Below are 12224 nucleotides of genomic sequence, written 5' to 3'. Positions count from 1 at the left end.
TTCCAAGGACCCGCGGCTCACTGCTTGGCGGCTGCTGCCCAGGCCTGTGCCTCCCCCTGCGGCAGAGCAGAGGCAGCCATTTCCCTCAGCGTTTCCTCATTCCTCCCACCTCCAGGCCCTGACGTGGCTCCCCACTTCTCCAGCTGGACCACGGCCCAGCCCCAGGGGTGGCGGGCCCGGTTCAGGAGGAGCGGGAAACGGGCAGGTGAGAATCGCGGACTGGCCCTGGAGGCCGCCTCGTCCTCCGCTTGGGCCCCTCGGGGCATCGATACAGACAGACGCTCCAAATGACAGTGTTTAAGCCTCTTGTCCCTTCCAACATAAGAGCTTTCAAAACAGAGTGTCACGAGGCTTTGTTTCATCATTCAGCATCAAACGGACCACGTTCTTTCTCTCCGCCCAGGCTGCCAGCGCCGGAGGCCGGGAGATCCACTGCTAGGGGGCGAGCTTGGTGTCAGCTGTGTCGCACATTGTGGGGGGCAGGGGCAGGGGCAGGCACCCTCGTGACCTCACCTCAACCAAGTCACCTCCCAGGGTCCCCATCGCCATGTAGCATCCTATTGGGAGTGAGGCTACAACATGACTTGGAGGGGGGACACCATGCGATGCACAGCAGCTATGCAAATCCCTTCTCTCTAGACCCTCACTTCAGGCCTTTACCCTTTCTTCGTTTTGCTGTGATAGTATCAGCAGAGGGCATCACTCCACAGAATACACAGGTGTCCCCCCATTATGTATGCACACGCTTTGAATAATGAAAAAGGCAGTGTTTATTAAAGTGCATTTCATTTTCACAACGGAGCTACCAGCTGGTAACGCGTGCATATATTTTTGGGGGGTCACTCTGTATAGGCCCACAATGCTTTTTCACCCCAAACAAAATGAACAACTCCAATCTCACCTAAGATCTAGTCTGTGCTGAAATCTTCCCGACTCTCTCAAATAATGCCTTTGAACAGCTTATTTATTCAAATCAGGATCTAGAATATGGACACATGTGTTGAAACTAGTGACCCGGTGCACGAAATTTGTGCACATTAAAAGCGGATTAATTAGAGGAAATAATTTAATATTGCTATTCGCCCTTTCTCTATAAATAGAGGTGTCAGAGATGAAAGAAAATTAGTAAAATGTATATGAAAACCTTCCTCCTGTCAGAGTCTGGGGCTCACCACAGGACCCAGAGTCAAGTCCCTGCCCATCCACATGCACCTCAAAATTGCCTGAGATCCAGACCCTGCCGCCCCCCCCCCGCCCACACCCATTGGGCTAGATCCAGACCCGGCCAGTCCCACCCTTGTCAAGGGTGCATAGCCTCAGGTCCCCTGGCCCAGCGCCAGGACGGAGGGCCTGGCCTGAGACCACCAGCCCAAACTGGGCATGGGGCATGCCTTGAGGTCCTCCGTCAAGCCCCGCCAGGTGGGGGACACAGCCTGAGATCCCGTCAAGCCCTGCTTGTTGGAGGGCATGGACTGAGGTCCTCGGTCAGGCCCCACCTGGCAGTGGGGTTCAGCTTCAGGTCCACCAGCCCAGCACTGGGAGGGGAGCACAGCCTCGGGTCCCCTGTCAAGTCCCGCTGGTCGGGGGCATGGCCTTAGTTCCCCTAACCCAGCACTGGGGGTGCACCTTGAGGTCCCCCATCAAGCCCTGCTGGGAAGGGCCCGCCATGAGGTCTCCTGTCAAGCCCAGCCAGGCAAGGGGGCGCAGCCTCAGGGTCCCTGGCCCAGTGCTAGAGCGGGGAGTACAGCCTGAGGTCCCCTGTCAAGCCCCACCTGGTGGGGGGCAGGGCCTAAGTTCCCCCAGCCTGGCGCTGGGGCGGAGGGAGCAGTCTGAGGTCCCCTAGCCCAGCACCAGGACAGAAAGCGCACCTTGAGGTCCCCCATCAAGCCATGCAGAGTTGGGGGCGCGGCCTGAGGTCCCCCGGCCTGGTGCTGGGGCACGGAGAGCAGCCTGAGATCCCCTAGCCCAGCACCAGGACGGGGAGCACACCTTGAGGTGCCCCGTCAAGCCCTGTTGGGTGGGGGGTGCAGTCTGAGGTCTCCTGTCAAGCCCCATGGGGGCGGGGGAGAGCATAGCCTCAGATCCCTGGTGATTGCTTGTTAAGGCTCCTTATGGGAACTTGGCCTCAGCTGTGGGTGCAGCCATCTTTGTGACAGAGTGATGATCAATTAGCACATTCCCTCTTTATTAGATAGGATTAGCATGCTCTACCTCCGAGGGATCACACATCTCCCCACTCCTGCGGAGGTCATGTGGTTTGGGTTTGTCCCTAGCCATGCCCCAAGGAAGAGATTACGATAGAGATCTCTGTATTCCGAACTTTTCTAAGTCTTCTTCCCCACCCCCGCCCTGCCCCACCCCCCAATCCCGAACGCTGATGGGAATAAAGATCTTATCAGGAGGATTGCAGTGTTTTATCAGGGCCATCAGCAGCCCTCCCAGCAGATAACACCACAGGTCAGAGCGTATATATCGGCAGCGCTGGCCCATCCCCGCATGCTCCAAACCCTAGCCTTCCTGAGGACTCCACGCGGGGAAGAACGCACAATGAGGTGGATCGTGTTCCTCAGCCTCCTGGCCCACTCCGAGTGCCTAGTCACGTGAGTAGGGGACAGCTCTCTCCCGGCCTCTCTCTCATTGTCCCCTTATACTTCCTTCCGCCGCTCAGGGGTGGAAAAGGGAACTCCATGATTCCCTGTCCTAAAGTCCGCGTCTCCCTGTATTTTTTTATCTTCATTTTTGTTAATCCTCACCGGAGGTATTTTCCCATTGATTTTTAGGGAGAGTGGAAGGCAAGGGGAGAGACAGAGAGAAACATCGATGTGAGAATGACACATCGATAGGTTGCCTCCTGCACGAGCCCTGACCTGGGCCTGGGCCAGGGAGGAGCCTGCAACCGAGGTACATGCCCTTGACGAGATTCGAACCTGGGACGCTTCAGTCTGAAGGTGGACGCTCTATTCACTGAAGGACACTGTCCAGGGCCACTTCTCCATGCACTGATGAGTAGCTAGCCATGTGCACTGTTGGCCCAGGGGTCCGGGGACAGGTCTGGGGGTTCTACAACGCCAGGCTGCCGTGTGGATGGTGCCCCCAGGATTGCTCATGACACCACCTAAGCCGCTGTGTGGGTGGTCCCGTTGGGGACAGTATTTCTCTCCCATTTGCTGCTCACTCTCCACGCTCTCCCTCCTCTCTGTGTGCACCTGTCTCCACCTGTGTGTATCTCTTCTATATCTCCGTCTCTTCCGATGTCTCTGTAGGCGCGGAACTCCGTGAGTTTTTCGTTCAGTTTAGATTCTTGCCTGCTCCCCTGTCCTCTGGTTTCCCTAATGTCTTCTCCATCTCCCGGCTCCTTCGCCCACCTCCAGCCTCCCCTCTGCCTGACCCTGGAGAAGGGCCAGGAGGGGTCCCCCGGGGCCCAGTTTTGCCTTAATGAGCAGGTGGCCACAGCCAGGTCCCGAACCCCCTGCCTTTCAGGTTCTTCCCTGTAAAAGTGGGTGATCCCCACTGCGCTCCCTCCAGGGCTTCTTGGACAGGGAGCCGGTCAGATGACAATGGCGACAGCACTGGCTGTTCCCTCAGTCAGGGGCCTTCGGTCCATCTTCTTCCTCAAAGCCCCAGACACCCCGCAGCAGGCCTGTCCGCACCCCACTTCTTTACGATGGGGTAACGGAGGCTCCGCACGGGCATGTGGCTTCCCCGGGGCTGCAACAGGCCCTGCGCTCAGACCTGGGCCCACTGTCCGGCCTTTGCCTGCGTTTGCTGGGCGGCCTGCCCCGCATAAGATGGCCTGTGAACACCCTCGGGGAAGACGCGGTGCGGCTCCAACGCCAGGCCTGGTGGCCACACTGAGCCACGGGGTGGGGAGCTGCTGTCTTATCTGTGGTCTTTCCCGGAAGCATCCCTCTGATGAAGGTCAAGTCCATGCGGGAGAGCCTGCGGGAGAAGGACCTGCTGAAAGACTACCTCCAGCGGCACCCCTACAGCCACGCCTACAAGTTCCTGAGCAGGGAGGGCGTCACTTTCCAACCCATGAGGAACTACCTGGACGTGAGTGTGGCAGGGCGCAGCCCGCAGCCTTCCCGAGGTGCTGGCCGAGCACTGGGGGTCCCCCAGGGGTGGGAGCCAGGAGGGGGGGCGGGGCTCCTGCAGGCAGCAAAGCTGGGGAGCAGGGGTCCCTCCCCAAAGAGAAGGCACTCCCCCCTCCGTTCTTGGTCTGTGGTGACCGAGTCCAGCGCTGGTCAGGCGGCAGGCAGACATCCATCTGGGGCCAAGGACACGTCGCTGGGCCCTGCGGACCAGGTGCGGGTTGGGCAGATTCTGTTCCTTCTGAACAAGACGCACCGCTGCCTCCGAGGGGACTGCAGTTTGACACCCCAGGCAGAGGACGCTCAGCCTCCGCAGCCCCGAGAACGCCCCCAGCAAAGCGTCCCTGAGCCCCTGCAGTGTGGGAGGTAGAAAACGCCAGCAGTGTGGTTATGGCTGCCGACCACAGAGGGTCTGGCCTATTCTGCAGGAAGATAAACGCCAAATGAAAAGGCCGCCTGTGATAGTGACATAACCCGCGCTGAGCTGGGAGACAGTGGCCTGGGTGACCTGGGAGGGCTTCCCGGAGGAGGGAGCAGGCCAGCTGGGCCATGAAGGCTGCGAGGATTTAGAGAGCAGCAGGGGAAAGTGAGAAAATTTCAAATGAAGGCACCGCCAGAGCCGCGGCTGTGCAGTGGGGGAGCGATTCCAGGAAACAGGGATGCCCTAACCCCCCTCCCCGCCCGGCAGCTGTACTACGTTGGCACCATCAGCATTGGAACGCCCCCTCAGAAGTTCAAGGTCATCTTTGACACAGGCTCGGCTGACTTGTGGGTGCCCTCCATCTACTGCTCCAGTCCTGCCTGTGGTGAGTGCCCGCACCCTCGCGGCTCCCACCCCGGCCCTGGCCCGGCTCTGGCAGCTGAAGGACACTTGCTCTCTATCTGCAGTGACACACAAAAACTTCAACCCCCCGAGGTCATCCACCTTTCAGAGCACGGACCACCCCATCGAGCTGCTGTATGCATCAGCCAGTGTGACCGGGGTACTGGGCTACGATGATGTCCGGGTGAGTGGGAGCGGGGCTGCGGCCCGGTGGGGCCTGGCGACCTCTGCTCACTGCTCACGGCACCAGATCCAGGGTCAGCTGGACGCACCGTCTCCCGCACAGTCCCCCAGCGGCTGGCCGTCTGCCTTGGGGAGACAGCGCCGCGAGGACAAGCCCCCGAGTGGCCAGGCCAGCGAGTGGTCATGGCACGAGAGGCGGGCATTTGCAGCTCTTGCCCCTGGTGAGCTCGAGGCTGGTTTTGCTGGGAGCAGGAGAGGTGAGGGCAGTCCCATTTTCATTTGTTTTTTAAATATATATTTTTATTAATTTCAGAGAGGAAGGGAGAGGGAGGGAGAGACAAATCCATGATGAGAGAGAATCACTGTCCGGCTACCTGCTGCAGGCCCCACTGGGGATCAGCCCACAAGCCTGGCATGTGCCCTTGACCGGAATCGAACCGTGACCTCCTGGTTCGTAGGTCCTCGCTCAGCCACTGAGCCCCGCCAGCCGGGGGAAAACCCACTGTTACATTCCCAGATGGTGCCAGGCACGGTGCTGGGCACGTCCTGGTAACAATGGGTCCAATCCTGCAACACCCCCAGGGGGAGGCGCTACTGCTACCTGCATGCAGAGCAGGGACCCGAGGGAGAGGGGGAGGGCCTGCCCACGGCCCACACCGGGAGCAGCACAGCGGGGGTGCGAGTCAGGGCTCGGCAGCTGTGGGGGATTTTCCGGGAGAGGGGAGAACGGATCTGGGTGTCGGGGGGCTGCCGAGGACTCCAGACACCAGGGCAGGGAAGCAGGGCCACGGGTGCAGGACGGCCTGAGTAAAAGCTCTTACTTTGGGGGCCTCTGAGAATCTAAGAAAAACTGGGCTTCCTGCCCAAAGTGCCTCACACACACACACACACACGCACACACACACACACACGCACATATGCACAAACACATGTTTCCCAGGAAGCCTTTTTTTTCATTGATCGCAGACAGGAAGGGAAAGGAGAGGGAGAGAGAGAGAGAGAGGGAAACATCCATGATGAGGGAGAATCATTGATCAGCTGCCTCCTACACGCCCCTTACTGGGATCCAGCCCACAACCCGTGAGTAGAATTGAACCCGGGACCCGTCAGTCCTCAGGCCAACGCTCTATCCACTGAGCATAGCGGGGAGGAACCCAGGCAGTCAGTCTTTTCACAAGAACTCGGCGGCCCTGCGTACGCCTGGGGTGCAGAACCCACAGGGAATCGCAGCGAATTCACTCGGTTTCTGCCACCAGATCTCGGGAACGCCAAACACTAGACTCTCCCGCTCTCTGCTCATTGGGGCCTGCAAGGGGGAGCCACTTGGCCCGCTCCCCAGTAGCCCGGCCGTGCAGGGGGATGGGGGTGTTTTACTGCCTGGGGTGCTGCTAGCAGGAGGGCAGGCAAAGGTTGGATTCCTCAGCAATGCACAGTGCGTGCTGCTCCGGCACCTCCAGTGCAGCCGCACCTCAGCTGATGCCTGGGGTGCTGGTGGCATAACCCCCTCACCCCCCCTGCCCCAGCCCCAGCTCCGCTTCCCAACCTTCGCATGAGACCACCCTCTCCCCCACAGATCGGGGACCTTGTGTGCAAATCCCAGGCATTTGGCCTAAGCAAGACTGAGTCCAGCCTGTCCTTGGAATTCGCGGTCTTCGACGGCATCCTGGGCCTGGCCTACCCCTCCCTCGCGCTCAAAGACACCACCCCGCTCTTCGACAGCATGTGGAACCAAAGCCTCATATCTGAGAACCTATTCGCCTTCTACCTGAGCAGGTAAGCCTGGCTGGGCACGCCCCTCCCCGGATGCCTTCAGGCGCCTCAGAAACGGTAGACGACCGGCCCCCCATTTTCTGAGGGCACTCTAGTCCAGGGTCAGCAAATACTGGCCCCCTGCCACATGTGGCCGCCACCTGCTTTTATGAATAAAGTTTTACTGGAACACAGCCCTGCTCCTTCAGTCACATCCTGTCTGCGGCTGCTTCTGTGATACAGTGGCAGCATAGAGCACTTGTCATATGAGATCACGCAGCCAGCGGAGCCCAAAATATTGACAATCTAGCATTTTTACTTTATTATCCTTCCTGTTAATCCTCACCCGAGGATTTTCCCCATTGATTTTTGGAGAGAGTGGAAGGCAGGAGGAGAGACACAGAGAGAAACATTGATGCAAGAGAGACACATCGATTGGTGGCCTCTTACGTGCGCCCGGCCAGGGCCAGGGGTCGAGTCCGGGACCCTTCAGTCCGCAGGCCAATGCTGTGTACACTGAGCCAAACCAGCTAGGGCATAATCTAGCATTTTTTAAAGTTTGCCGACCCCTGTACTTCTAGTCCCTCCTTGGACGGACGGGGAAACTGAGGAACTGAGGCTCAGAGAGGAGCTTTGCACAATATTACCCAGACACACACTGGTCGTGGCGGGACTCGAACTCGGCCGCAGGGCCGTCCCCTGTGGCGGGTGGTCAAGCCATCAGCAGGTCTCCAGTCCTGGGCCGGCACTGGAAAAGCTACCCTCCCTGACGGGCTGAGTGTGTGGAGCGGGTGGAGGGAGCACACAGGCCGGAGGGACCCGGCGGGCAGACCGTGTGCAGGATGCGGAGTGTGGGTGAGGCTGTGGGCTCTGTGGGGGCCTGAGCTCCAGCCTCTGCAGCATGTGCTGAGTCTCTGGGGTGTTTGTACCGAGTCAAGGAGGTGAGCCGTTTAACAAGTATCCATTGAGCACCTACTATGCGCTGGGTACTGCTCTGTGCACGTGACGCAGACAGGTGAGAGGGAGGAGAGGCCGACAAGGAGCGAGGAAGTAGATAAGAGGAAACATCTCACATGCGGGTGGCGACTGGCTGTGGGAAAGCGGTAAAACGCGGTGACAGAACCACAGAGGTGGGAGCATGGTGTCCGACGGGCAGGGCAGGGACCTCTCTGCACGAGGCCTGGCGATGGGGGAGGAGGCCCAGGGGCAATAGAGGACCAGCAGGGCAGTGTGGCTGGAGCGGGGAGGGAGGGAGGAGGGAGGGCAGGCCGGGGGCGGGCGGGGAGTGTGAGGGGCAGGCAGGGGCACGGCCGCCCAGGGCTTTGTTTTAGGTGGGAGTGGAGGCCTCTGGCAGCGGCCTAGGCAGGGAGCAGACCTGATCCCACCAATGTTTCTGAAAGCTCCCCCAGGCGCTGGCTGGAGAATGATGGACCAGAGAGGAGGCAGGGAGGCCAGGGACGAGGCTGCTCAGCCTCTTTGGAGAGAGAGAGCAGGAGCTGGACCAGGGAGGCAGGAAAGGGGGGAGCCATGGAGGAGTCAGGACTCAGGGAGAAGGGAAAGGCCACGGGATGTGCTGATCGCTTCGATGCAGCCGGAGGGAGAGGTGGGCAGGGGTGTTTCCTTCCCCTCAGCCAGGTTTTCCCGAGCCCGGGACTGGGGGCTGCACTGCAGGAACCAGTGCAAAACGAAAATGTGGGGCCTCTTGTTCAAAAACTACGAGGGATTTCAGGACGGGGCAGCGGGCAGTGGGGCCCCAGTGAGCGTTGCCTGGGCCCATTAGCCTCTGGCCGTGCCTCGAGGGCTGGGGGGGGGCGGGGACCTGACCGGCTTCAGAGAGGTGGGCGGCCAAAGCCCTGCCAGTATCTCAAGTTCAAACCTTGGCTTTGCTCCCCAGTAGCCAGGGGACCGACCTTGGAACATGCTCAGCCCTCCTGCCCAGTTCCCATTGGAATAGTGAGGGTTCCAGCAGTGCCTGCTCCGCGGGGCCCTGTGCTGTGTGGCTGGGTGGCCGCTGGTCAGTGCACCCCTCGGTCACTGAGCTGGAGAAATGCCACCCACTGTCCTCCCCTCACAAGAGACCCCCCCACCCCCACAGCAACGAGAAGAAGGGCAGCGTGGTGATGTTCGGCGACGTGGACCACTCCTACTACCGGGGCGAGCTCCAGTGGGTGCCGGTGAGCGCGCAGGAATACTGGCAGATCACTGTGGACAGGTAAGACGCCCCCATGCACGCCCCTAGGTAAGGACCACGCCAGAGACAACCACACCTGCAAACGCACGTGCATACACACAGACTCATACAGACACAGAGACACGCATAGGCACGCACACTAACATGGGTTTATAACCGCCCTGACCAGGGTCCTGACCAGAGAAACGGGATCGGCCACGTCACAGAGCACAAGGAGGGGGACAGGCCCGGGACCGAGCCAACAGGGCGGTGGCGGGGGCAGCGTGGGAGGTCTGCACCCCCAGACCAGGGCAAGCGCAGTGAGAAGGGGTCAAGGAGAATTCCACCGTCGGAACAGGGACATCCCAGGTCGATGGACTGGAGGGGTTCCCAGCACACAGGGCGCCAGCGTGAAAACAGGGGAGCGGCGAGCCTGAGGCCGCTCCGCCTAGGAGAACCCCCCACGCCACCCTGGGCTGGAGACACGTCGGCGCCATCCTAATGCCTGAAAGCAAATCACACAGCGGGACCCCCTCCCACCCGGCCTGGGAGCCAAGGGGCAGCGGATGGGACCGAGAGCACCGGAAAGCAGGGACCCGGGTGGCTGAGAATTGGGGGCGATCACTGAGGGGGGGGCGTGTAAGACTGTCAGACAGAAACTTAAACTGTGCTTCGGGGCCCACGCCCTGGCTGCCTCAGGCATCGCCTGGCGAGGAGCCTGGGGGAAGAGGGGGCGAGGCAGGGGGGGAAACACACTCCCTCCTACCTCTCTGAGCACCTGCTTCCCGGGAACCTCCGTCATTACCGTGTGGCCTTCTTAACCTGTCGGATAGCAGGTCGTGTCTCCCGGTGACCTCATTCCTCCACTCGCCCTGTCATTCCCTTGGCAAACACCATCGAGCATGTCTGTGCGCTGGGCATGGGCGCTAAAGGGGCAGAGGGCACAGCTTGCTCTCCCGACTAGGAGGGCAGACACGCGTGAGCCACCACATAGCAGCAATTGGGGTTCCCACCCCGATGCACCCTGGAAACTAGGAAGGCTCTGCCGGTCTAGTCTGGGGGAGGAGAGGGGCCTGATCTAATCTGGGGGGAACAGTTCCCTGAAAAAGTGATGACTGATCTGGACCCTGGAGGTCAGGAGAGATCAGCCAGACAAAGGGGCTGGGGTGGGTCTAGGAAGGGTGACAGCGCGTGCAAAGGCCCTGGGGCACAGAGAGCACAATGCATTCAAGACCTGAGAGGAAGCCCAGGAAGGTCAGTGTGGACGGAATACAGGAGACAGAGGCCGGCGGGAGCTGCAGGCTGTTCTGCAGGCGGCAGGGAGGGGCCGCGGTGGGAGAGGCCACGAGTGACCCTGGCGCCTGCTCTGTCCCTCAGCATCTCCATGGACGGGAAGGTCGTGGCCTGTCCCGACAGCTGCCAGGCCATTATGGATACCGGGACCCCAGTGCTAATTGGCCCAGCCAACCCCATCCTCAACATTCTGAGGAACATCAGCGCCAATACCACCAGATCCGGCGAGGTGAGGGGTCACGCCCAGGGTCACCCCGGGCTCCCCACGCACAGAAAGACCCGCAGGGCCACCCTCCCTCTCCCTCTCTCTCTGACAGTACGTCGTCAGCTGCGATGCCATCCAGAGCCTGCCTGACATCGTCTTCACCATCAATGGCGTCGCCTACCCAGTGCCAGCCAGCGCCTACACCCAGAGGGTGAGGGGCCCGTCCTGGGGGCTGCTCTCAGATCAGGGATTGGAGGGACCTTGGGGCCTTGGCTCGGAGCGGCCCCCTGGAGGCCAGGACGATCTATTGCAGATGCTGCCAGGCAGCCCTGGCTGGGAGGGCACCTCCCACAGCACAGCCTCTTGATAGAAGGGGGTCTGGGACCCATCGCCCTCCGAGAACTTCGAGCGGCCTCCCCTGCTGGCTCAGGGCGGGGCTCCAGGAGAGGGCGCGCTAATGGCCTCGCCCTCCGAGAGCGTCCGTTCAACCCAGGCACTCGGACCGATGGACAGGAAACGTAGGCAGTAACCCCGGAGTCAGGCAAAGAGTAGGGACAGTGGGGTTGGCTGGGGACAGTCCCCGTGTCCCCCCATAATCAGGCACTGTATTCCCTCCCATCTCCAAGTGTCCTGACTTCGGTGATAGATCATATGGTCACCCTAGTCCTAGGGTGCAAATGCTCCCAGCCTGGCCCCAGTTCCCTGTCTGAGAAATGGGGACCTAGTGCCCCTTTGTGTGGTGGTGAGACGCTGACATGGACAAAGGTGCGCAGTGACCGGGCAGTGCCTGGCACATAATAGAGGCTTAAGAAGTGCCGGTTCCCCACGGTGTACCGAGGAGGCGTGGGGCAGCCCACGGAGAGAGCAACTGAAAATCTCTCAGCCCGAACCCTGCAGGGACCCGGGGAGCCATGCCAGGGGCACCCCGTAGGCCCGTGTGCGGAGGCTGAAGACACAGGGAGCCCCGGGGAAGCCTCCGCACCCAGCCGGCAGTTCCAAGGAGGGGGAATGGGCTGGGAAGGCTGCCCAGGCGCTGGGCTCAGTCTTGGAGGATAAGCGGGGTCAAGGGGAGCAGGCGGGGATTCTCTCAGAGCAAACAGCCGAGGGGAGGGCGCAGGGGAAGGTGGGATAAAGCTGCCGCCAGGCCCGATGGGAGACGGCCTGCGAGGGCGGCTGAGGGCTGTGCTTCCTCCCCTCAGGAGGAGAAGGGCGTCTGCTACACCAACTTGGTCACCGACAGCCCGGACGGCTCCGGCCGCTGGGTCCTGGGGGGCGTCTTCCTGCGGCTCTATTTCACCGTCTTCAATCGGGCCAACAACACGATCGGCTTGGCTCCTGCGAAGGCATAGACGTGGGCGCTGCTCCTGGAGGCCGCCGGCCCGCCCCAAGGACGCACACACTCCCTGTGTCCCCGCCCAGGGGACCCCGCTACAGCTGCGTCTGGGGCTTTGCCACGCCCGCTTCTCAGTAGAAAAGGAAGGACCTCATTTGCGCCCAGCGGTGTGGCTCAGTGGATTGAGCCTCGTCGTCCCACGCACTCAGAGGTCACCGGGTCCATTCCTGGTCAGGGCACATGTCCATGAGGTTGCGGGCTCGATCCCCAGGAGGGGGCATGCAATAGGCAGTCCATCGGTGTTTCTCTCTCATCGATGTATCTCTCTCCCTTTCTCTCCCTCTAAAAAATCATAAATACATTGATTTTTTTTAAAA

At 60.7% G+C, this 12224-nt stretch overlaps 1 protein-coding gene across 1 annotated transcript; it reads left to right on the top strand.

Annotated features, from left to right (window-relative positions):
* Positions 1-2547: 2547 nt before the first annotated feature.
* Positions 2548-11863, top strand: LOC308257708 (pregnancy-associated glycoprotein-like; the record flags this gene model as incomplete). Its single annotated transcript, XM_080687826.1, has 9 exons — positions 2548-2600; positions 3903-4053; positions 4780-4897; positions 4980-5098; positions 6671-6870; positions 8942-9058; positions 10394-10538; positions 10627-10725; positions 11714-11863. 9 exons carry the CDS (start codon positions 2548-2550, stop codon positions 11861-11863), a joined length of 1152 nt encoding a protein of 383 aa, XP_080543952.1.
* Positions 11864-12224: the final 361 nt, after the last annotated feature.

Source organism: Plecotus auritus (assembly GCF_963455305.1).
Source record: "Plecotus auritus genome assembly, chromosome: 9".
In the NCBI taxonomy this organism is placed as follows: domain Eukaryota; kingdom Metazoa; phylum Chordata; class Mammalia; order Chiroptera; family Vespertilionidae; genus Plecotus; species Plecotus auritus.
This window is presented reverse-complemented; position numbering and strand designations above follow the sequence as displayed.